Source organism: Phascolarctos cinereus, unplaced genomic scaffold, assembly GCF_003287225.1.
Source record: "Phascolarctos cinereus isolate Bilbo 61053 unplaced genomic scaffold, phaCin_HiC Scaffold_4;HRSCAF=312, whole genome shotgun sequence".
NCBI classification, from domain to species: domain Eukaryota; kingdom Metazoa; phylum Chordata; class Mammalia; order Diprotodontia; family Phascolarctidae; genus Phascolarctos; species Phascolarctos cinereus.
In genome coordinates, this window is record NW_027555847.1 from 544,791,940 (window position 1) to 544,818,769 (window position 26,830).

General features: G+C 36.8%; 1 protein-coding gene across 4 annotated transcripts in view; it reads left to right on the forward strand.

Annotated features, from left to right (window-relative positions):
- Positions 1-26,830, forward strand: part of NFATC1 (nuclear factor of activated T cells 1) — a 204,300-nt gene that overhangs the window by 42,639 nt on the left and 134,831 nt on the right. For all 4 annotated transcript variants that reach the window (XM_020986909.2, XM_020986910.2, XM_020986911.2 and 1 more), the window contains exon 3: positions 14,115-14,274. In XM_020986909.2, the coding sequence (XP_020842568.1) occupies positions 14,115-14,274 (160 nt within the window). The remainder of the gene's footprint in view (positions 1-14,114; positions 14,275-26,830) is intronic.

The window sequence follows — 26,830 nt, forward strand, 5'->3', positions numbered from 1 at the left end:
CCAAGTTATACAAGATAAATTAAGGATAGTCTTAGAGTGAAGACATTAAAATTAAGGAGGGCTGGGAAAGAATTCTTAAAGAGGTGACACTTTAGCTGAGACGTGAAGGAAGCCAGGGAGCAGAGATGAGGAGGGAGAAGTGAAATGGTTTTCTCAAGGGCACACAGTTAGTGTCTGAACTAGGACCTGAACCCAAATATCTTTATCCCAAGTTATATGTACTATGCAGCCCTATTAAAAAAGAAAAAGGCAGCTCTTTTTGTTATAAACTAAAAAATAATCAACCCACACAAACATTTCAATAGCCGAAGAATAACAGGAGGATTGTAAAAGAGATTGAAAACCTCTGTTACACATAGTTTTAAAAGGTATATGTTAAATTTAAGAAGGGGATCATACTATTTCTCAAAGACAAATACAATTTTTTAAACATTGGAAGTGTGTGTGTTGCAATATGTAAAATGCAAAAGCTTGCATCATTTGTTTGTTGACAAGTCATTAGACGTATTTGAAAATCAGCGGAGTTGAACCTAGTGGACCTAGCCTTCCCTAGCAGGATTCTGGGCGAGAGTCCCAACCAAAGTTGACCTTTTTTGGGTGGAAACGACTTTTTGGATGATACTGAGGCCTCCTGACATATGCAGAGAAAGATTATAGAGATGAGGTGAATTTTTAAGGGAATTATCTTTGTGTGGTCCTCTTGGCTCCTAAGGCACTGGTGGAATGGAAGGGGATTTTTAATCGCAGTATTTCAGAATGAATCTTGGAGGCTATTGATACAGATCTAGTATAAGTATAATTCTTAACTTCCTTGGGCCAATCTATTATCTATCTGGAGCTCTTGGCTATGAATGTTTTTAACAGAAAATCCTTGAGGGTCTCTTATGTCTGATGATCTCAACTGGACAACCTTTTTTTTTCTTTTTAAGTAGGAATGCTTTTGGTTTGTGTCTTAAAAACATGTTACCTTTAAATTTTTGTAACTTTGAAAATATTTTTTTTCCTCCAAGTTTGGCTTAATTGTCTTTCCTCCAGGCAGATTATAATTCTGCCAAGTTTGAAGTTTGTAGCTTCATCCATTATGGGATTACTGGAACTATAAAAAGTCTTTAAGTTTTTCTTTTAGATGATGAATACATATGGGTTTTAACTCTTGGAAAATATGAAATAATTCAAAGGATTTCACCCTATTTAGACAAAAGAATTATCTCACCTTTGGGTTCTCAGCAAATATGGAAAATTCCAACCCCCAAATAGTTACTTTGATACTCTGGTAATTAACTGATTAATCAATCAATTAATTAAGCAATGGCTTACGATAGGGTCTAGTTTTTGAATGCTTGGTGAATGCTTTAATGTCCTATAATTAAGACTTGACTCACAGAACATTGAGTATGAAGAGACCTTACAGATCATCTAATCAGAACTGTTAACCTTTTGTTTGTGTTCTGTACTCCTTTGCAGGGCTAGTAAAGCCTATAGGATCCTTCTCAGAATCATGTTTGTAAACATAATATAAAGGCAAGTAGGTAATGCAGTGAATAAATTGTTTAGACCTATTGTCTGGAAGACAGCAGAAACCACCAAAACTGTCTGTTATTGATTAAAGAATAGATAAGTAGATCAATGAAACAGACTACATAAAGAAGAATAAGAAGCAATGTAACTCAATAATCCAGTGTTTGATAAAGTTGAAAACATAAATTACATTGGGGAAAGAACTCCTTATCTGATAAAAACTGCTAGAAAAACTGGAAAGTAGTCTGGCAGAAATTAGGCTTAGATCAACATTTTATACCATATTCCACAATACATTCTAAATGGATACATGACCTGTATGTTAAAGATTGTAACATAAAAAAATTAGGGGAGAAACAGATCATATCTCTCTCACAATTATGGGTAAGATATGAGAGATAGAGGTAGTTACAAAAGATAAAATAGATAACTTTGATTATATGAAACTGGAAAGTTTCTGCACAGACAAAATTAATGTACCTAGGATAAGAAGGGAAGGGGTTGAATGGGAAAAAGTCTCTGCATTAATTTTTTTCTGATATAGGTTTGACATCCAATACATAGAAATAATTTATATGTATGATATAGATGTATACATGATATATACATGTATACAACATATATGACTAATAGCCATTCTCCAATAGATAAGTGGTCAAAAGATATGAATAAACAGTTTTCAAAAGAAGAATTACAAAGTATTCACAACCACATGAAAGAATACTTCAGATCACTAATAGTAAGAGAAATACAAATCAAAACAACCCTTTGGTTTCACCTCACACTCTATAAATTTGCAAAGATAAAAAATGGCAACAGTCAGTGTTGGAGGGATTGTAGAATGATAGGCACACCAGTATGTTATTGATGGAGCTATGAAATGGTACAACCACTTTGGAAAGTAGTTTGGAATTATGCAAACAAAGTGCTAAAATATCCACAAACTTTGACTCTGAGACTCCATTATATCCTAAGGAAGCCATCAATAAGAAAATCCTCATATACCCCAAAATATTTAAAATAGCACTTTTTGTGATAGCAAAGAAATGGAAAAAAATAGATGCCTATGAATTGAGAAATGGATAAAAAATTGTGACACATGAATGTAATGAAATATTACTATTATGTAAGAAATGATGTATGTGATGAATGCAGAGAAGCATGGAAAGATCTACATGAACGGATGTAAGCAGAACCAAGAAAACAATATGTACAATAACTATAACAATATAAATGGAAAGAAAAATGACAAAAAAATGAAAAGTGAATGCAACAAAATTATAATGATCAGGCATAACTTGAATGAGGAGAAATGAGAAGACACTTCCAAACCACTTCTTTATGGATGTAGGAAGCCCACAGGTATTCCACACTGCACATCAGACTTTTTCAATGTATTCATCAGTTGTGCTTATTCCCCCAACCCCCTTAGTTTTGTTTCCTTTTTTGTCTTTAAAAATACTATTTGTTATATGGGATGGCTTTCTAGGAGGAGAGGGGCAATTCTGCGGAAACATCAATTAAACACTTAAAAAAAGGACTTTCTTTGTGGATATGACAAAAACCAAGGTTTCTTGAGGATATACTAGGTGGTGATTAATCTTTGAGTCATAATTGTGAAGGGTACAGATATTAAGAACCAGAGGTTAAGGACTATAATTTAACAAATACCTACATTTTCAGTGCATGTGTATAACTCATAGTGAAATGAATGGAGCTGTTCATGAAATTCTTTCATTTTATAAAAAGACTCTATGTAAAATATGAAATATGATGTCACCTCTGGCCAGATGTAGAGGAAAAGCAGGCTTCCTTGTGGTCATATCCTGTATAACTAACTGGTTTTGAAAAAAAATACTCAGAGAGTAAAATTTCTTCTCTTAGGGAGTCATGGGGCCCCAAGTTTCATTCATTTAGAATATAACTTAGCCAAAGAATGTCAGTAACTAGTAAAAAGGGATACAGGTAAAACCAGAAATACTTTAAATCACCTAATTTGGATCACAGTGTGTAGGTGGTCTTTATGCTCAGTAAGATGCACTTAAGAAAAAAAAACCCAAACCACAGAGTTTTCCTATGTACAAACAGCAAAAAGATCGAGTCAAAATTTGAAAGTTTTCTCATGAGAACTCGGACAGTCAAACAAATAATGAGAATAGTATGATTGAAAGAGGGATAGCAAATTGTGTCTTTTCTGCCACTTACATTGGAGACCTCTTACAACTGTAACTCTAAATTTCATCACATCAGTCAGCGAAATATGGCTGATTTTCCCTCTTTTCCATTTATATCACATTGTGTCAGGTTGGCCTACCACAAAAATACCATAGTTCAGTATATTAGTTAAGGTATTGACAAATACTTTAAACTGGGATCCTCTGTTTTTGTTTGTTAGTTTGTTTTTAATACAATTTATCACAACATGTAGGCCGACCTTTTAAAATTTCAATAAAAAAAAATCTGGGTCAGAATTGTTAGTGGCCCACATCCTGTATAGAGTACTACAAATATGGTTATTGGGAGAACAGTAGTTGATAAACTGTAAGTTATGAAAACAGAAGCTACTTGCACATCTAAACCCTCAACCCTTGGTTTCCTGATTGTTTTGAGCAGCAGCTAATGGGTAGAGATTTCCCCATGCTCTCATTTCTGTTGCCTTTGATGTTCAAAGTTGCTACTGTACCTCAGAGGTTTTTTTCCCCTATTCTTACCCAAGGGCAGTGGGAATGGGGACTTGAGTGTGTCTATGTTGCCCCTCTATTGTTTATGTTGAGAGAAGGAGCATCAGTGGGTGGTTCATTAATATAATATACTTTGTAAAAAAACTAAGGCCCTCTTAGATGTTGAATCTATTTGTATGTGTGTGTGTGTGTGTATGTATGTATGTGTATATATGTATATGTATATGTGTGTGTGAGCATCTTTTTAATGATGGTTGATCTGCTTTTGGTACTTTCAACTTCTGTTCAAATCCTTTACAAAGATCTTTAAAAAGAAACTGAACACTTACTAGCTGTGTGACCCTGGGCAAGACACTTAACCCCATTGCCTAGACAAAAAAAAAAAAAAAGAAATTGAGCAGAAGAATTTTATTTGACCTTTTACATTTATACTGGCCTTTTAGACATTGCCTGGTGCCGCAGCTCTCCTTTAATACTAAATTCCACCTTTTTCTCAAAGCTCCTCATATCATCAGTGTAAGAGAAAACAAATACCTGCCAAAATAAATATACTTGGAATTTTCGCACAAGGAGAGCTTCCCATGAAAGGGAGACTCAGTGGTAAACAGAGAAGTGAGTTAACTCTCTACACTAATTGATCAGTCTTTATTTCTTTGAAATCCAAGGACCACAAGCCACTGTCCAAATTTCATTCACCCAAGTTCCAGTTCTCTGACACTAGCAAGCTTTTCTTCATATCTTTGAGCCTCAATTAGTCAGTCAACTAGCATTTTTAAGCACCTACTATTTGTCAGGAATTGTGCTAAGCACTGGGGAAACAAAAAAGGGCAAAAACAGTCTCTACTTTCAAGGAGCTCACAGTCTCCGGCCTCAGTTTCCTCATTTGTAGAAAGGTGGGATTGGACTAGATGATCTCCAAGGAAACTTTCAGCTCTAACATTTTAAGATTCTAACATCTTTAACTAAAGCCATGTCTCCTTCATACTATGAATGCAAACTGAAATTGAATGAATGAATAAAAAAAATTTGTTAAGTGCTTACTATGTGCAAAGAAATGTTCCAAGCTCTGGACATACAAATTGAAAAAGCATGCCCAGTTCATTGTCTTAAAGAGCTTGTATTCCAGTTGTGGGAGATGACACATAAGAGTTCATCTCCAACTTAGATGGGATGGAAAAGACCAGAAAAGAAGTACCAAAAGTGTAACTGCAGAGCATACAGAAAGGCCTGGGTATCCTTAGGGAGCATCAGTAGGTCAGATAACAGTGTTAAAAGGTTCAGAGGGCAGAAAGCTACGTCAGTTGCTAAGGCCTAAAGGAACTTAGGAGCCAGTGGCAGGGTAGATGGTAAAGTTTGGTGGCCTTCCATTTCATTTGAAGGATCAGTGTTGGTAAGTCCCATCCTATTCAAAGGATATGAGTCATTAGTCACATTGCTCTTCTCAGATGCATCCGGAAGTCTAAGCTGCCTGGGAGTTGGGAGAAGTAAGAGGGAAGAGGTGCTCTAGGTGACTGATGATTGCAAACATCACCTGTCCCATGGAGTCTGGATTGCCACGGGATGGGATCTTATGGTTGCAGGAGTTGTGCAGGAACTTAAGTGAGGAGGGCATCTGGTCACTCTAATGGTGATGGAGTGGTCCTAGGCATTGGGGGAGGACTGAAAAGAAGGCAAGGACTCTTCTTCAACCCCCAGGCCTCCTCCATCCTAGGGGACAGCCAGTTGGGAAGAATGACACAACTACTTATACCACTTGGATGATATGAAAATAACTGGTTTTAATCCTTCATATAAGATGGAAGACTACCAGATGTTATCATCTGATCTCCCATGGCACCTGGCTAATCCCTCTACCCTCCTTGCTTGGTTATCTGAGCTACTGTAAAGTACATCGTTCTGTGCTCTCCACCCATATAATGTGTGTCCAGCAAATATTCACAATGGGCCCTAGTTTAAGTGGACAACTAAGGACAAAGATTGAACAAAGAAGGATACTTTTGAGAAATCTGTCTACCACGCCCCAGCTGGTAAAAACAAATTGACAGAAATTTTAGGAAGAAGACAAAATAAGAATTTGAATTTAGCTGCTGCCGCATTGTCTTGCCCTTCATTTCTCTAGACATACGCACTGCTACAGTGTTATTAATTTTTATGATAACCTTATTCTAATCTTTTTCAATAGAAATCAGATAAGAACAGTCTTGGAACAAGTTACTATTCTTCTATTATTCTTCTATATATTATATTATTCTTTTATATTTAACATTCTGTGGGCAGGTGGGCAAAATAACTGCTTCTGGTACTTAACTAAAAGTATTGAAATGTACTTTTTGGTGTGGAGCAGCTAGGTGGCACAGTGAATGGAGCCTGGGAGTCTGGAAGACTGATCTTCATGGGTTAAAATCTGGCCTCAGATACTTACTAGCTGAGTGACCCTGGGCAAGTACTTAACCCTCTTTGCCTCAGTTCCGTGACCTGTAAAATGAACTGGAGAAGGAAATGGCAAACCTCTCCACTATCTTTGCAGAGAGAACCCCACATGGAGTCACAAAGAATGGGACATGACTGAAAAATGACCGAATAACAAATTGAGATATGAGTTCATCTTCTGAAAATACTTTGGGACAAATTCAGTACAGTAGCAGATCAGGATGTGAGAATGATATGTACTTCATCTTGTTCTCACATGATTTTGATTTCTTCTGCTGGTGTTGACATTAGTTTACTATCTCTTAGAGGAAATTGTTTTCATGTACTATTTTTGGTTAGCCAGTCAATCAGGATTTATAAAGTATCTATTATGTTCCTTGAAGGGTACTAAATATTGGGGATACAAAGGGATGTAAAAGACTGTCCCTGCTGTCAAAGAACGTAAAATCTAATGGGATACAACATTCAAACAACTATGAACAATAAGATATATACAGGATCAGTTGAAGATAATCATTATATAGTGTGGGTTTGCCAATATGCTGCAGAGGATGGTTAAAATGCTGTTTTTTTTTTTAATTGTTGTCGGCCAACAGACTAGAATCTTAAGGGCCTCAACAACATTTATCTCTTCATCTGTATGGTTTCCTAATGTTTAGTTCTTAGTAACACTGTTTTCTGAAAGAGGGGAAATTCTGTCTTATTGGATAAGATAGATGTGACCAAATCATAGAGACTGGACATTTGTAATGACACTTTCTATAACTTAGAAATATTTCTTTATTTTTTAAAGTGTTTTTTTTGGAGGTGCATACCCCAGCTAACCATTCTTCTCATTCCTGACTTCTTGAATATAGGCTTAATAAACCTGAAGATGACTTTATATGACTGAATTACTATTATTCCTGGGCTTAATTCTCTGACTTCTTGCAAACCTAACACTGACTAAAGTGGTCAAATCCATCCTAGGAAAGTCCATCAATAATAGAAGAATTTCCTTCCTCTTTCCCCTATATATAAGTATGGTCATTATGGACTTGAGACTGCTGAGTTTAAAGAAGGAACTGGATTGATTCCTTAGTGGTAGTAGGGGTGGTAAAATATATCACAAACTGGTAAGAGGCTACAATCCTCCAATCTGAATAGAAAAGAAGGTCAATTTTTTTAGTTGTATTTGGCCCATTAAAATTTCAAAATGTAAATTGTCAAACTCCTGACTTCTGATGCGATACATTTCTTACTTCCAAGGATACATGGCCATACATCCAGATACACAAACACTCAAATTGTCATTTCTTGGAAAACGTACAACTTTATAAGAGTGAACAAAGTGTAAAATTATCCCTTTTTGTAGAGGCATTATGAAATTGCACTCTGGATTTGGAATTTGAGTGCATAGAATACTGACTTTACTGCTAAACTGTCTTTGTGAACTTGGCCAAAACACTTTACTTCCCTGGAAGTCTTTGCCTCAGCTGTAAAATGATTAGGTTAGACTGGTTGATTTCTAAGGTCCTTTCCAGTTCTAAATTCCATCTATGAGCCTGTGATTGCAAGTGAAAATATTTTATAGTTCTTTTTAGTTAGGGAAATTAATATGACCTTATGCTATGAAGAACTGAACCTTTTTTCTCCTTGGAATCAACTGAGCCAAGTTCCTTTCACTGCATAGTGCTAACAGGCGATGAATGGGAGGTGACCTAATTGTGTATCTTTTATTTGTCACATTTATTAGATGAATCCCATTACTCCATTACTTATTAGTTGTTTGATTCATTTCCCAGTTATGGGGGTGGCGGAAGAGAGTTTCCTTCTTTAGTACTGACAGCATATAATAGATCACCCCCAAATAAAAAAAGTGAGCACAGACGCTCCAAATACAGATTCCAAAACCTTGTGAAAAGAGATGTTTAGAAATATTTATAATTACATAACAATAACTTATTATAATGCTTCTATCTTATCTGGGAATAATTTAAAGAATGTGCTACAATGTAACTCCCTGTTGTAGGAAGTACATGCATATCTGGAAAAGTTGTAATAATTCTGTAGCTCTTGATTCTTTTAAGACAAACTCATTTTCACTCGCCTCTTCAGAAAGGTAGGCTCTACCGTTATAATAGATTATTTTCTCTCTCCACTGTCCCTAACTAAGCCTTTTCCTCAGTTACTTTTCCTTTAGCCAGGCATTGCTACAGGAAATTAATTGTATGATGAAGATAACCTCAAATAGGAAATACCTTTGACAGCCACAGCCCATGAAACTGTTAAATACATCACAGCATTTCCTTCACCAGGAAAACTGTCATTTAATTGTTATTTAATACTGGCCAGAACTTACTATGACACTGATGATGGATTGTAGGGCCAGATATGATGGTCACTGTTATTCCTCATGGACATCTCTATGCCACACCTAAGCAGCCTATGATGTGTACTATGTATACATAAAAGCACATTTATCACACCTTTATTGTTCATGTGATTGTAATATACTTTTAAATTGTTTACTTAAGTTGTGTTTACACAGCTAAAAAAACCCAGCTAGGTAATTGCCTCGTTTATCTGGATGGTGGCCTTTGTGTAGATTTTACCTAAAAATTTAAAAACGAGATGAGATAATCTGTTAGTCCTATTTTTTGTTTTTGATGAAAAAACATAGTTCCTAATGACCAAGTGTAAATTAAAGCATTTTATTTCACTAATAAGCTTGATCCTTTAGTTGTTTAGCATGAGGATGTTCCCTTAGAAATCAGTAAGTCACAGTTAAAAGCAAAGAGTGCACAGCTGGGTTATTGGTATGAAAGCATTTTAATCTGATACTATTTTATTTAGAGTAGAGAAGACTAGATCCAGGAATAAAAGGAAAACATCTGTTTAAAAAACACACTCAACCCAAAGGAAAAAAAACCCATAAGTACTTTTCTTTTATAAAATGAAGCTCACTCTTGATTTCCGAGGGCTGACTTCAATCAGATTTGGCAGACACCCACATTAGGATTTCATAATCTTGGCTATACAAATATGTGTATATATTCTGAATATATGACTTCTTTTGTACCCAAACCTCATAATCCTGTGATTTGCCAGACAGAGTCTGATCATCCTGATCCTTTTATTTCATTCTAAGATTGTGAAGAACAAACTTTATACCTCAGTAATTATAGCAAAAGATGCTCAAGCTGTGTTTCTACAAGCCCCAAATGGCCAGATTAAAAGTGGAAAAATCCAATTAGCCAACCAGCTTTTTGGGCTACATAATAGCAAACGATTGCTTGCCTGGTGTTTTGTTTTTACATATTTTATATATTTGTTAGTACATGGTATAGAGAACTCCTTAGCTCCTAGGCATAGTGCTGATTTTCCTAAAAGAATCTTTGTAGTGTAATTGCATCGACAAGTGTGTCAAATGGATGCCCCAAGTTTAGGAATTACCTCCAGACTCTATTCATTTTTTCAAATATTCTGAATGAATACAGTCTATGAAACCCACCATTTCTGTAGTCTTTTCCAGGATTCAGTGCAAGAGTGCCATGGAAATAGCTTGTTGGAGAAATAGCATCCATTCCTTAAAATAAGCTTTCATGGCCACACAGGTGTGCTGTGCTCTAAGGAATCTCTGTACTGTAAATGAGACTCCAGATTTGTAAAGGTGTTAACTTTCAGGTTAACTTTACTTTGTGGAACTTCCTTAGTGCATTTAAAACAGGATTCAATTTATATAAATTCAAATACACCAGAGATGGGAAGTGAATGATATGTCAGGTAGGTTAAAAGAATAGTTGGGTGTTCGGTTGTTTTTGAAAATATTTAGGTTTGATTTTAGTTTGAACAATTTTTTTCCTTTAAACAACAGCAGCAACAAACAACTTTTGGTGCTATTTACTACTTAGTAAAAAGGTATTATTTAGGTTTGATTCAGAGTTAAATAAGTTGGTGTCCTTTTTTAATGCTTAAAGTTTGTTTTGATCCAAATCCTTGTTTTAAACACAATTTTTCAGACATACAGATTTTGATGTTGTTCGGTCATTTTTCAATTGTGTTCAACTCTTTATGACCCCATTTGGGCTTTCCTTGGCAAGGATACTGGAGTGGTTTGCCATTTCCTTCTCCTACTAGTCTACTTGTCTCTATAGCTACTTATCGAGTGCCTACTATGTCCTCAGAATGGTATTAGATATTAAATATTGTGGGGATGTACATAAAGTATAAGACATAGAACCCGACCTCAAGGAGTTTACAATGTATTCAGTGAAACAAAACCAGAGTGAAGTAATTAGAATTCAATGCAATTTGATTCCATTCAAACAGATGAATATATAAAGTGTCAGCTGTATGCTAGTCATTGTTTTAGGTAGTAGAGAGATATGAAGATGACTAAGTCACAATTTCTGCCCTAAAGGAGAAAATTCAAATGGTAGAGGGAGTAATTCTAGTATAAGGTAAAACATGCTACATCATAGGTGTGAAAAGTGTTATGGGGTTTTAGAAGAGGAGGTTTTGTATATAGTTGAGGGGGCTCAGGGGAAGCTTCATGAAGGATGTGGTATTTGTACTGGACCTTGAGGGATGGGTAAAGTAGGGTTTTGACCAGTAGATTTAGGTAAAGAGGAAAGGAGGACATTTATGACAGAGGGAATAGTATAAGCAAAGACTTAGAGGCACCAGAATATGTAATGTATTGAGGTAATAGGATAGAATACATATAGTGGGGGACTAGTGAGAAGAAAAGCAGGAAAAATATTTTGGGGCCATATTGGAAGGCAATTGGATATTATTGTCTAGACAGCATGGAAATTTACAAGGAGGGGAGTGATAATATAAACTGTGTGGTAGTAACTTCAGCGCAATAAGGAATTCGGTGTGAATCAAGAGCATGGAGATGGCAATGTGCACCATCATGTGGAGTGAGATACTTGTTTGATTTGATATATTTTGTATCCCAAATAGCTTCTTGGCCTCAAGGCTCTCTCCATACAGATCCATCCTTCACTTAGTAGCCAAAGTTGATGTTCCTAAAGCACAGGTCTGACCATATTACTCCCCTCTCCCTAACCCCCTACCTATATTCAACCTCCAGTTGGCTCCTTATTGCCTTTAGAATAAAATACAAAATGTTATGTTTGGCATTTGAAGCCCTTCACAACATGACCCTGTTCTTCCTTCCAAGGTTTCTTATATTCTTCTCTCCCCTATGTACTCTGTCATCCACCTACACTGGTCTTCTCACTGTTCCTCACGATACCACATCTTCTGGTTCTTGACTTATGCACTCACAGGCTGATCCTCGCCTCCATCCATCTCTCAGTTTTCCTTCCTTCCTTCAAGATAGCTCAAATACAGCCTTCTTCAGGAGGCTTGTCCTAATTCTCTCAGCCCAAACACCTTTCCCTCTGAAACTGATCTCCATCTGCCATATATGTCTTGTCGGTACCTAGTTATTTACATGCTGTTTCTCTCATTAGAATATAAGTTTGTTGAGGACAGAGATTATTTTTGCCTTTCTTTGTATGCCTTGTGCTTAGCACAGTGCCTTACTCCTTAAGTAAGTGCTTAATAGATACTTGTTGACTGACTGACTCTTCTGTTTGGAGGAATTAATTTTTTCCAAGTGGCTATTCCTTCTTTGTTTCTACTTGGGGAATCAAATTCATGTTTTGGCTCCATAGTTGTATTAGTGGATTCTAACTAACTAAGGGATGCTGTAAGTAGCATATCCAAGGCCAGGTTATGAAAGTGCAGCAGAAATGGAAAAGAATAAAAAATTTTGTTCTGTTTTCCTGTGGCCAATCCTCATGGCTCTGTGAATGTCAAGAAGTATCAGTTCATGCATTTCATGGAATGGTCTTTATGAACCAGTATGAACTGGATTGACCATCTTTCTCAGCCAATTGTATTTCTTCTGCAGTTGTGTAGACTTATTTTCAGTCTTACTCAGTGTTCTGTCTAACTCCTGGGAAGCAGAGTAAGGTGCTGGTGGTGCCCCAAGAGAACCTATTATTATAACAGCTAATATTTACATAGGGCTTAAAGGTTGCAACTCTTTTTTTAAAAAAACCTCCCTTTATAAGACTTGAAGGCAAAATGAGATTTGAGGAAGAAAGGAAATTAAACTAATAGAAACTTAGCTGCAAAAAGGCAGCAACCCCATACTAAGGTTGCCACCTCTACAATGTTGACAGGAACAGACCAAATACTAGTCATACCTCTCCCTCGGTCCCAACTCCAAAGTGTGTGTGTCAATGACAACTACTTTCATAGGTACCACCACCCTCAGTTTTTGGGAGATGAACGTAAGAGTTGATGTTCCATTCAACTTTTGGTTCTTTTTTAGATCTAGATTTCAAGAGAGTAGGATGTGGTGATGAAAGATTGGTGTGTGTTGGAGTCAGGAAGGGACTTGAGAATTCAGTTGAGATTGCATCATCTCCTTTGCTTTTTTTCATTTGTTACCAGTAAGATCATAGCTAATCCTTCTACACAGAGAGGGTCTCACAGAAAAATACCAATGTGATATTCAGAGAATTTTTTTGTCTGTAAAGGCATGTAATTTTTGTTGTAGTTTTTCTTTTTGAATAAAAAGATAACAAAAACATACTGTAGCACAGGAATTAGGAATTTGCTTATTAAATGTGTATAACAGCTAAATGTGTATCTTGCTCATCCTGATTTGTGAACTACAATTAAAAAATTCTTTAAATTGTTGTTTTTCATTCTTAATCATCCTTCTATGGAATCAGAAATTTAGAAAGGTACCTTAGAGACAATTTAGTCCAGGAATTCTTAACCTCTTTTGCATCATGTCCTTTTTTGACAATGTGATGAAACCTATAGATATCTTCTCAGAATAACATTTTAAGTACATAAAATACACAGGATTACAAAGGAAACCAATTACGTTGAGCTACAGTTATTGAACACTTTTTTTAAAGTTCTTGGACCCCAGGTTAAGAACATTTAATAAAGTTCAATACCCTAATTTTGCAGATGAGGAAAATGAGGCCATAGAGATTAAATGACCTATCTAAGATTATTCAGCTAATTATTGATAGAATCAGGATTAGAATATAGTTCTCCTTACTCAGCCCAAAGATTGTACTTCTGTGGTTTTAAAACTGTCTACATATCATTCTGGAATTGATTTTTATTTTGAGGTTAAATAATTGATGTAAATCTAGCATCAAGAGAAGGAAACACTTTAAGGCTGGATTTAGAAAATATTTCCATTTTATTTAAAAACCTTATAGAGATTGAAGCATTGACAAGGCTTTCCCCATATATCATCCTAAAGTAGCCATTGGCTTTTTACGAAGACCTTTAAATTACTTATGTCAGGACATTATCCTTATTGATGGAAATTTTTAATGTAAGATGGTGAAGGATGGACTGATAATCCTGGCCCCCAAAGTAATAGATTCAGATACTTGTGGTTTGCGTTAATACACTAGTCGTTAATATTTAATGCTCTTTTGTCTTCCATTTCAGCCCGTCTCTGCCTGCCCTTGATTGGCAGCTGCCATCTCACTCAGGACCTTATGAACTTAGGATCGAAGTGCAGCCCAAATCCCACCACAGAGCTCATTATGAGACTGAAGGAAGTCGAGGGGCTGTGAAGGCATCTGCAGGAGGACACCCTATTGTACAGGTATCAGTATTTTTTCAAGACAGGAAGGTTTGTTTGTTCTGACATGTCACCTGAAATTTGCACTTTTTGGTGTTCCATATGCTATCTTTGGAGAGAAAACAAGTGTAGCTTTTGCTTCTATTCTTATCCTTCCTTTCTTCTCTTGCCTTCTTTTTTCTCTTCTCATGTTTCCTTCTTTCCACAATGATCCTTTCATATCATAAGCAGTCTAGGTGTTTGGATTGTCTTTGTTTTTAGAAATAGTATTCTAGGTGCTGGCTTTCTCTTTAATATGTTTAGCAAAGAATTAGAGTACCATGTGATGTTTCTCTCCAGGCTCTTTTGGTTGAACCAGACTTTTGTACCTAAAAAAAACCATACATGCTGAACTTGGAGACAAGCTTCTGCTTCTGCTAAGTAGGTAATGTTGGGAAGGCAGATTGGTATCTAAGACAATATAGTCCTTGTGAGAAAGTCAGGTCACTGGCTACTTTTCTTCTTGGTTTGTCTATCCCTATACATTTTCTATTACTCTTGGCTCATAGATCCTTTACAAATCATAAAGAGATTACATCAAAATCAGAAGCCAGAAAATCAAATCATTGAATTTAGAAGAAGATGCTTTGGACCACCCTGGGAATTCGTCTAACTTTCCAGACGGTGGCAGTATGGATCACTGAGGGAAAGTGGATGAAGTGGTCCTTTCTTTTACCTTCATGGCTTCTTTTGATGGATTTGAGGGGCTCCCATGGTGCTGTTTACATTCTTAGTGTGCTTTAGGATAGAGAAAAAGAGAATGAAAGGAAAGCAAAGTTTACCTGACAATCTGAAGATTTTTTTTAAATTTCCAAGTGACAGGTCTCCAGAGAGTAAATTTTAATATTTGTCAGGATTATTGTGAGAAACTCACAATACTTTGGCCATATGTCATTTACTTTTTAGCCATAGTCTAAGTCAAAGGTTTTTTTTCTCCAGGCAGCTAGGTGGCACAGTGGATAGAATGCTGGGCTTGGAGTCAGGAAGACCTATATTCCTGAGTTCAAATCTGGCCTCAGACACTAGCTGTGTGACCCTGGGCAAATCACTTTACCCTCTTGGCCTCAATTTACTCATCTGTAAAATGAGCTGGAGAAGAAAATGGCAAGTCACTCCAGTATGTGGAAAGAAAACCCCAAAGAGGTCAGGAATAGTTGGACATGACTGAAACAACTAAACAGAAGCCAAAGTTTAAAGTAGTGAAAATCAAAGCTGGACTCAGTCCACTGATTTACCTTAGGGAACTTAAGAGCAGTCACTTAAAGCTTTCTGGATCTCAGTTTTCTCTTCTATAAAAAGATGGGTGTAGACTAGATAATAGCTAAGATCATTTTTTGCTTTATGATTATATGATCACAATCTGCTCTATAAACCACGGCCAGGTAGGTGCCAAAAAATAAACCATAGTACCAAGCTATCCTTATAGTCCTATGTCAGCCTTATATATGAAACTATCCTGAATCCCACCTTGTAGCTGATAACCCAGGGCTATGTATGAATGCACAAGCCTAGGACTAGGAAAGGATTAAGATTTATTTAGTGGACACTGGCAAAGCTGTGAATTTGACCACTTACCTGAGGTTAAACCTTGTTCAGACTTTGTCTACATTTACCCAGTGATTTAGACAACCCCCTAGTCAATTCACCTGATGGATACTATTTGGAGGTATCTCCCTCAACCATTATAGGACCAGTGCTTCTAGCTTTTGCTTAAAAATAAGATCATAACATGGTTTTTGGCTAAGTCTTGTAGTTTCAGTTTACTGTTGCAGTGATCATCCAGAGATTACTACCATGTACCTAATTTCTGATGTTATATCTCCTCTCCACTCTTTCCTTTTTGTTTTGCTTTATTAATTCTAAGAGCTTGACTCTTGCTATCTAAAAAGATAAGGCCTGGATTAGGAAATTTTTGGTTTATTTGACACAATTAAGGATCACACATAAAAAAGAAACTATTCATGCTATGTATCATATGATATTAATAATGATAATACTAGCATTTATATAATACTTTAAGGTTTGCAAAGCACTTTACAAATATGATCTCATTTTATCCTCACAACAACCCTAGGAGGTAGGTGCTATTATCATCCACATCTTACAGATAAGGAAATTGAAGCAGATACAGATCAAGTGACTTATCCAGGGTTCCCATAGCTAGCAGATATTGGAGGCCAGATCTGAACTCAGCATGTAGCATAGTGCCTGGCACATAGTAAGTACTTCATAAATATTTATTGACTGGCTCTGGGTCTAGCACTCTGCCCATTGTACTATCTAGCTGCCTTCATAAATATGCATATATGTGTATATACACATACATCTGGTAAAAGTGCTAAATATAGTTTTTTTTTAAAAAGTATCATTAATTGATATTTTCTATGAGTCAGCTATATTCAACCTTTTTTAAATGTCTCATTCCAAAGTTTGTCCCACAAAGGGCATCTCTCTAAAAGAGTAAAATAGCTCAAATGGTCCTCCCTCTCTCATTTTCTCTTGAGCAAAAGAAATAGGAGAATCTTTTTAAGTAGAGGCTAGATAACTACTTGTTTAGAATGCTGTGAAGAGGATTCCCGTTCAGCTATGAACTTGAGCTCTGAAAGCCCTCCAACTCGGTAATTTTGTGTGTGTGTGTGTGTGTGTGTGTGTCCATCCCACATCCCAGCTTCATAAAGAGACTGAAAGGAGTGGGCAGTTTATTTTCCTCACTGCTTTGTGTATGAGAAATGCCACATGGTCTTGTTATCATTCAGAATAATAAACATGGTCAAGCTGGTGAGCAAATTCTAAGTGAAGAGAGGAGCACAGAGGCAACAGTCAGACAGCAAAGGGCTATGTAAAATGAGCCCACGATTCCTGAGCCAAATTTTACCCTCAGATGAATGTCTGCAGCTCATGTTGACTTTAGTACTTTTCCTGCATACATCTAAGGGTAGAATTTGGCTCCTTTAATGGTGACTCAGTGTGGCATTTCCCCACCTCATAAACATTTTGAAAAAAAAAACGGTTTACTTTGCTTTGGGGTTAGAACATTGAGGATGAGGTCTTTGACCAGTAAGCCTCATTGGTAGCAAGGAGGCAGACATAACATCTACCTTCTGTCACTACTTTCTGTCTACAGAAAACTAGAGATTAAAAAAACCCAGATAAGTTTTTTTTGGGGGGGATTTGCTTTTTCTTTCTGTCATAGGTTTTATCTAATAAACTTTGAAAGTTTTTTTTTTTTATGATAAGTCACTAACTTTCAAGGACTGCATTAGAGATGAGAATCTCTTCATCTGGCCTAGAGCTCCAGGTTGTATAGAATATGTATACAGTGTTTCTTTTCTTTTCTTTGCCCCCAATCATGAAACTGGTCTCCCCAACCCTGTTATTTGGAAAAAATACAAGTTAGAAAGGGCCCTCATCAGGGCTTACAGTGTTTGTGTGTTATTCCATTGAGATAAATGAACAGGGAGAGAGGAAAGGGAGGCCACAGAAACAAATGGTTGGTTTTCAATGCCAAAAATCAGTGAAATGGAGTCAGGAGGAAGCATGCTGAAAAGCTAAGCACTTTAGTTGAACATATGTGAATGATATTAAAGTAATATTTGTAGCCACACACTTGATGCCAATTAATACCTACTCAGGTCTCCACATGATGTGAGGAAATGTCGATGGAGAGACATTAGTGCACCATGGCCAGTCTGACATTTCAAGTTTCCACCTTGGTAGGTGGAAAAAGTGGTGAAAATGCCAGTAGTTTAGCTAGCCTAAATAACTACAGAGATTTCCCTCCTCTCTCCTACTTCAGTTTTTAGTGAATGAAAGTGTGCTATTGCTGAGTGGAAAAGATAGTGTACTGAGAAAGGAAAGAAGACTGGTACAGAGGAGAAATGAAAGTAAAGTCATGTTACTGCAGAGAAACAGCATTTTCAGTAAAAGCTGAGGACATAGATTTATGTAGATTTATTGTAGTTTTTCTTAGGAAGTATAGAAAACACAGAGATCATGGGAATATGCTGCATATATTTAACACCTTTCTTTTTAGAAATTCAAAGCTTTTAGGCATCATTAGTCTCTTTACAATATTTCACCAAGAATGTAGTGGTTATCACTCTTCCTATGAGGCAGATTGGTGTTGTTCAGTCATGTCCAATTCTTTTTGACCCCATTTGGGGGTTTCTGGGTAGAGATACTGGAGTGGTTTGCCATTTCCTTCTCCAGCTCTTTTTACAGATGAGGAAACCAAGGCAAACAGGGTAAAGTGACTTGCCCAAGGTCACACAGCTATTGTCTGAGCCTAGATTTGAACTCGTGAAGATGAGTCTTCCTGACTCCGAGCCCAGCATGCAACTAGGTGTAGTGGTAGAGTAAAGCACAGGCTTCAGAGTCAGCAGTCTTAACTTCACTTACTGCTTCTGTCACTTACTATGTGACCTTAAGTCATGCTGCTTCCTTGGGCCTCGGTTTCCACGTCTCTAAAATGATGAGTTGCATTGTATGACTTCTATGGTTCTAGCTCTAAATCTTTGGGTCTCTATTGACTTATGAAGGGTGAATGACTTATTTAAAACCTCTAGGAGTTAATAGAAGTAAAACCTACAGGACACAGTACTTCTCAGGAGTGACTTAAAACTTAAGTAGACTTTGATTATGTTCTTCCTTTAGTGTGTCTGTCTCTTTAAAGGATAATGCCCAGTGAAGATTAGTGGTATAATAAAGACTCAGTCAAGTCTACTTTTGTGTTTTACTAGTTGCCTCTGTTTCTGGTTGGGATGTATGGCATCATATAGAATTCCAACTGGATGTAAGATGTGTGTTTTATAGCTTATCCCCATGGAGTGGAAGAAGTAGAGAGGGAGGAAGGTTGAATAGGAGGAAGATAGGTCAGGACCCCTGTAGTTCTGCAGGGCATTTATAGAAGAATGGAGAAGACTAGAGCTGAAGAGCTCCACGTATACCCAGGGTGTCCCAAAAGTCTTAGTGCAGTTTTAATATTTTAATCTCTTTCTCTCTCTGTCTATCTGTCTCTCCCCCCTCTCCCTCCCTCCCTCCCTCTCCCTTTCCCTCTTCCTCTCTCTCCTCCCCCCCATCACTCTTTCCATATATACACACGTATATAAATACACATTTGTTGTTGTTCAGTCATGTCCAACTCTATTTGGCTCCATGGACATTGTCCATGGGTTTTCTTGGCAAAGATAATGGAGTGGTTTATTATTTCCTTTTCCAGTGTGTCCCTATTTTACAGATGAGGAACTGAGGCAAATAGGGATTAAGTGACTTGTCCAGAGTCACACAACTTATAAGTGTCTGAGGCTGGATTTGAACTCAGATCTTCCTGACTCCAGGCCCAGTGCTCTATCCACTGCACCACCTAGCTTCTCTTATGCATTCACACACATATATACATATATGTGTATAAGTACACATATCTGTTTAGTAATGGTAGAGGTGAACTATGAGCTATTTGAATAGTGATGGACTAGCCTCCTTAGCTGCCTGGCCTTGCCTACTATAACACCCCCCCCCCCAATTTCCTACTTTTAAGATCTGCTGAGATAACAAGAAAGGTTCCATGCCAGTGAGCCGTCTTATGAATACCAGACCTAGAGTCAAGAATTCAAATCTGGCCTCAGACACTTACTAGCTGCATGATCCTGGATAAGTCAATCTCTTTTGGCCTTACTTTCTTCATATGTGAAACTGGGGAAATAATAGCACCTATCTTCTAGGGCTGTTGTGAGGATAAAATGGGGTAGCATTTGTAATGTTTTGAAAACTTTAAAGCGCAAAACAAATACTAGCCAACAATTACTCAGTAGTGATTACTGATTACTCTGTAAAGCCAACTTGGTATTCTCCTTTCACGGGCAACATATGGGTAGTTTGTATGCAACATCCACTCTTAGGACCAACCTGGTATGTAAATGAGGTTTGAATGGACCCTAGATGATATGCATGAGGCTGTAACTATGCAGATGAGCCACTTATCAAGAAGACGGCTGGAACTACAGAGTTTGGAACAACCAATTAGTGGTGACAACCCCCCCCCAAAAAAAAAACTGATTAAAAAAAACTTTAACCTTTTCTTGGTGAGATGCTTTGGGAGGCCCCATGGTACCATGGAAAGAATACTCTCACTCGGGTCAGAGGACTGGAATTCAAAACCTGTCTTTGTCATTTACCTGTGAGACCATAGGTAAGTTGTTCATCCTCTTTGGTCCTAAATTCACTTATTTGTAAGATGAGAGAATTATACTAGATGGCCTCCAAGCTACCTACCAGCTCTAAAGATACAATCCTCTGTTTCTCGGATTTTGGGCAAGGGGTGAGAAAGCTATAATTAGAGACAGAATGTTTTTATGTTAAGATACTATTGAACTTTGTTCTGAGACTGAGCTGGGCATTCTACTTCAAGAGGTGAGCTACGTGTTCCTTTATTTCCTTGAGAGCAGAAGAGATGAGGTTATCAGGGAGATAGTTACAATGCCTTTCATTAGGAAGAGGACTGGCGATAACCTAATAGTTCCATGCATGACAGGGAGCCAGCTGTTTGACCATTTTAATGTGAATTTTCTGACAAAAGAATGATTAGTGAAATCAAACAGATTTCTGCTTTGGGCAAAATGCCTGGGATGGGAATGTGGAAGAGGAGGAGGGCAACAGAGAGGACTCCACACTCTTTTACAGTCATACATATATCTCTAGATACCTCTCTGGGACCCTGGCCACCATGTCACTTAAAACCATCTTAAATGTCACCACTCCTGGTTCTAAGGAACCATGTCAACCCAACCTGGTGCATTTCAACAACTTAATTCATTGTGTTGCATGAAAAAACAATAATTCTTAAGGGATATCTGGTGTTTCAGAGTTATATCCAGACTCTGTTGTGGTTGACTATGAACCTTTCCTTTGGTGACTATATAGTTTATGAACCAAAATCAGGACATGTGATCTGACCTAATATATTTCTTTTGCAAGTCTTGTTAAAAGTACATTTTCTTCCCTTGAAATTGGGACTATTTAGGAAAGATAACCATGTCCATTTTTAGAACTAAGTTATTCTTCTTGGAGTAGGAGTTGGGGGAGGGGATCTTTGAGTTGGAATATTGGATGAGGAGTCTGAAGATTGGGTTTCAAACTCTGATTCTATCACTAGTTATCTGAACTTGGAAAAGTTGCTAACCACTTCCTGAGGCTCAGTTTTCTCATCTGTAAAATTGGGAGAGTAATAGCTATTAAGGCCTTCATCATAGGGTTGTTGACACAGTCAAGTGAAATAATGTTTGTACAACACTTTGTCAACTTTAAGGTGCTATATAAATGTCAATTAATAGTATTATTACTTGCCTCACCAGGCTGTTGTGAGGCTCATATAAGATAATACATTCAAAGTATTTTCTAATCATAATACACTAGAGAAATATCACTAGTCATTCTTTTTGCATAAGAGTGAAAAATGAAAATGACCCTAGGCCACTTGTAGAACTTTTAATAAAAGTGAAACTTCTCCCCTCTCAGTTCCTGAGGAGCTTGGCTAAATTTAAACTTCAAGTGTTTAGTCCTAACCTCTGCCTATCTCTGTCTCTGCTACCTTTCCAACACTCTGAATCTGTACGTTTATTTTGAATAGTAATTCTCAAACTTATTTTCCCTCATCATACTCCAAAGCTCAGGTATAACGCTTCTGTCACCCAGCAAACCATAGTGTGCTTCTCTCGTAATAAAGCAAGTGTCATTGACTAAGGGTGACCAGGAGAAAGTGCAGGGGAAAGAGTTGAGATTTTGTATATTTTGGATAAATTGGATATTTTATATCCAAATTTCCTTAATATATTTCTGGGTCATAGTTTGAGAAACAAAAAAAATGGAGGGGGTGGATAATAATTTACTTTTTCTTTTTTAAGACCTCTTAGTAGTATTGCTTGACACAGAACAGTTATTGTATTTCATCTTTAATTTGATTCCACAGTGATACATATAGTAAAATTGTTTGCATTTCTGTGATCCAAGTATCATATATACTGAATAAAGTAGAAACATCATTATAAAGGAATGTACACGTATGGAACATTCGCGGGTACGCTATTAAAAATGAAATATTTATAAAAATTATGGCTTCTTCAGAAATAAAGATAACTATCTCCTTAAAAAGATTTAAATGAAAGATTAGAACATGGGAAAGGAAGCATGTTAAGGAAGCAACATCATCTATTGACTAGCTGAACTAAAAAGAAAATATTCCTGAAGATGAAGCAAAATTCAAGTTTCTTTGTAAGCAAAATTATTTATTTGTGAGTAACATTAAGTATTTCCTGCAATTGATGTGGCCAAATGAATTATGCATATGAAACTGAGGTAAGAAAGAAAGAATAGAGGTTTTTAAAGTTTAATTTTCAAGATAGTGGACTAGAGAGTTGGCTAAAAATAGTCCTTGCATGTAATTACAAAACACACAAAAATAGAAAACTCCCTGTCTTCGGCGTAACTCAATAACCACAAAGTTTTATCCTGTGTTGAGTTATTTTAGCATATCCTTTAACACCAGTAGACTCTGACACCCTAACCTTATCCTTACTTCTCAAAAGCATTACTGTAACATTAGACTGCAAAAAGAGGAGACCACAAATTAACTTGATAAGGGCATGACCAACTCCTTTTAGCCCTCAATATTACAATTAGTAAATGAGAATTGTAGGCATCCAGGTGATGCAATGCATAGAGTACTGGGCCTGGAATCAAAAAAGACTCATCTTCCTGAGTTCAAATCTGGCTTTACTAGTGGTGTGACCCTGGGCAAGTCATTTTACCCTGTTTGCCTCAGTTTTCTCATCTGTAAAATGAGCTGGAGAAGGAAATGGCAAACTACTCAGTATGTTTGCCAAGAAAACCCCAAATGATGTCACAAAGAGTTGGACAAGACTGACAAATGACTGACCAAAAACAGGATTAGAATTGTACTGCTTGTTTTTCCAAGTGGTAAGTCTTTGACCACTGGAATGACAATTTTGTAAAAAGACTAATGAATGAACTCATTCATTCTCATATGTGGTACATACCCAGAGCTTTCATATGTAAATTGATTATTTCCTTTCCTATATCCATTCAATCAGACTTGCCATTCTTGATAATTATCCTAGAGAAAAAAACAAACAAAAACTCTCAAGGCCATCCAGTCCTTCAGAGTGAAAGCAGTCGATAGAACACCAGGCCTGAAGTCAGGAAGACCTGAGTTCAAATCTGGCCTCAGACACGTACTAACTTTGTGACCCTGGGCAAGTCACTTTACCTCTCTCTGCCTCAGTTTCCTCATCTATAACATGGGAATTATAATATCACCTACCTCACAAGGTTGTTATGAGGATCAAATGAGATAATAAATGTGAGGCCCTTGGTGTAGTGCCTAGCACATGATAAGTGCTATATAAATATTTGCTATTATAATTATTCTATTATTACTCACTTTTCAAATGTCAGTCCAGCAAACAGATTTAAACCCAACATCCGATTTTCTTTTTGCTTATGACCACAGGATAGTGAATAATAGAGCTGGGAGGTATCTTAAACACTCTCTAGCTCAACATCCTTATTTTGCCAACGAGGACCAGAGAGATAACACAACTTGCTTAAGGATACACAGCTAATTAGTTAAAGATCTGAGAGCAGGACCCAGGTCTCCTGAGTCTCAGTGCTCTCTGCTCTGTGAGTGTGTGGGGGTGGTGTGGAAGGTGGAGGAAAGTGTGTTTCATTCGATGTTCTTTGGGACTTTCATTGGTTTTTCAGTTACTCAGAGTTCGACTTTTTTTGTTCTTTCTTTGTATCCCTGGTATTTAACACAGTACCTGGAACATAGTAAGTGTTGAATGAATGCTTATTGATTGATTCCTTTAAGGGTCTTTTAATTTTTTTTTTTGATTGTTGTTGTGCATATTGTTCTCTTGGTTATATTTATTTCACTCTGTAGCCATTCATACAAATCTTTCCGTTCCTCAGAATTCCTTATATTCATCAGTTCTTACTGTACAATAATATTCTGTGCCATTCACATACCATAATTTTTTTTAGCTATTCCACAATTAATGGGTACCAATTTTGCTTCCGGTTCTGTGAGAGTACTTCTATTCTTGATGAAATTATTATCTTCCTTTGCAACCTCTTTTCACCCCCCCCCTTCCCTGAAGTGTTAATAGTCAAGCCACCCTTTCATACAGATGGAAATGCCATCCTCCGCATGTTGGGGAATATAAAGGACTGGCAAACACCTGCTAGCCAGGTTGCAGTTCATCATTAAAGTCCACACAACCACTCAACAACCCAGACTGTGAGCCCAATTTTATAGCGTCATTTTAAGACAGCCATACTTTAAAAAGTAGATGTTTTTTACACTTCTTACTTCCAAAATTAAAAATTGTTTGAAAGGAGTAAAAGGATGATAAAACAGAAAAGGAAAATGATCTGGCAGCTTTTTGTTGTCAGCTATCAAAATCAAATACAAGGAGACCATAGAAGGTTTATTGTAAAAACTACTAAGGACAGGCTTGGATTTTTTTTTAACTTCATTGGGCTGTTCTCTGCCAAGGCTTAGATGAAATATGGTGGCATAGTTGTCAATCCATCAATCAGCAAATATTTATTAAGCACCTCCCATGTGCTAAATGCTGAGGATATAAAGACAAAAGATAAGTTACCTTGGGATTAAATGTTGCTGCTGTTTTACTCCAATGGTTCTTAATCTTTTTGTGAGTCTGGTGAAGTCTATGGACTCCTTTCCAAAATGATGTTTTCAGATGGCTAAAATAAAACACACAGGTTAAAAAGGAAATGAATTATATTTATCTCTCTCCATATACATATCTATATTGATATATCTGTATAATCTTTATATCTTGATATAATCTATAGATGTTTGTAGATAGATAAATAATTAGATAGATAGATAGCAAACTCATGGACCTTGGATTATAAACTCCTGCTTTAGTAGATTCTTTCTCCTAGGAGTATCTTCTGGAGTTCAGAATGCCAATGACAATTTCTGGCCTTTTGGGGACGTTTTACTTCTCTCCAGCTTCACTTTAGAAAGGAGAATAGCATTAAAGTTGTGCCATGTCAGTCTCCTAGTAGATAGTGGTTAACAAGGTATAAAGACCAGTTTGGGGGCCTCTGTCTCTCGAACAATTAAATTATTTAACTAGCCTATTTTTTTCCTCCATTGTTTTAAAGCCAATTTTATATTGCATAATGAAATTTAGTGAAAAGGAGGTGGATTTAATTTACCTTAACTTACACAATTTATGCTATTATTTGTAGAACATAACCGAAGCAAGGTTAAATTTGTTCATGGATCTGGGGGTGGGTGGGTGTTTTTCAAATGAGTAATTGGGTATTTTTTTTTAAATGAGGCAATCATTCTAAATAGATCTTTGCTGTGGTTTACCTGCCTTATAATTAAAACAATAGTTTCTAGAAATCCTCTCTTGCATCATCTTGCCCTGAATGTTGGTTCTTCTACAATGTCACTCAGTATGCGTCCTTCCTAGCTGTCTCTCCATCTGTCTGACTTATTTTCCAGCTGTCTGACTCTCTGTCTATTTCCCTGGATGAATGGTTAGATGAGTGGGTAGCTGTTTCTATGATATATCTTCTACCTCTTTCCAATCCCCAGTAATATGTCCTATTTGATTGGTAGTAGACATGAAGAGTTTCAATAGAGAGTAATACAGAATTCATAGTGTTCTGTGGATTATTTTGTAGTCATTTGTAAAACCCTGTAGAGGTGACAGATGTGAGTCAAGAGGATGTCAGCATTTCATTCATATTATCTATTCTGTACGTTAGAGCAGTTCTGAAACCTTTTAGTCTGAGGAACCTTTTACACTCTTAAAAATTATCGAGAATTTCCCCAAGAGCTTTTGTTTATGTGGGTAATATCTACTGATAATTATGATATTAGAAATTAAGATATTTTGGCATTTTTATAAAAATAGCTTTGACCTTACAGACCCCCTGAAAGGGTTTTGGAGATCACCAGGAGTCCCTGGACCACACTTTGAGAGCTGTTGTACAATTTGGTCAGTATTTTTCATGATGCTAATTAGATATAAAAGAGAATTTTGAAGGAAGAATTGGGTTCACCTTTTTTTTTAACCTTTGTCATTTCTTGATTCTGTCTGTACTTGATTTAAAAAAAATTTGCTTTAGTCTTACCATGTCCATACTTATTATGTGATTCCAGTTTAAGACACACTTTTAAAAAGATATCATTTGTACAGTAATAATCTGCCCCTTTTGATTTGTGAATTCTTAATGCTATCTGATTGCTGATGAAAGTTTCTATTTGTGATATGGGTTTTCTGAGCCCCATAGGATACTCTGATTTCTGATTAACTCTGTGCATAGAGCACATAATATCTTGGCGCCAACTGGAAACTAGTGGTCACAGGGGACCATTTTAGAATGGTTGCCCTTATTTTCCCATTCAGCCATCTGCTCATCATTGTGGGACATCTTCTGATTGCCTCTGTGTCTACTCAGAGTAAAGAGCTGGGGGTGG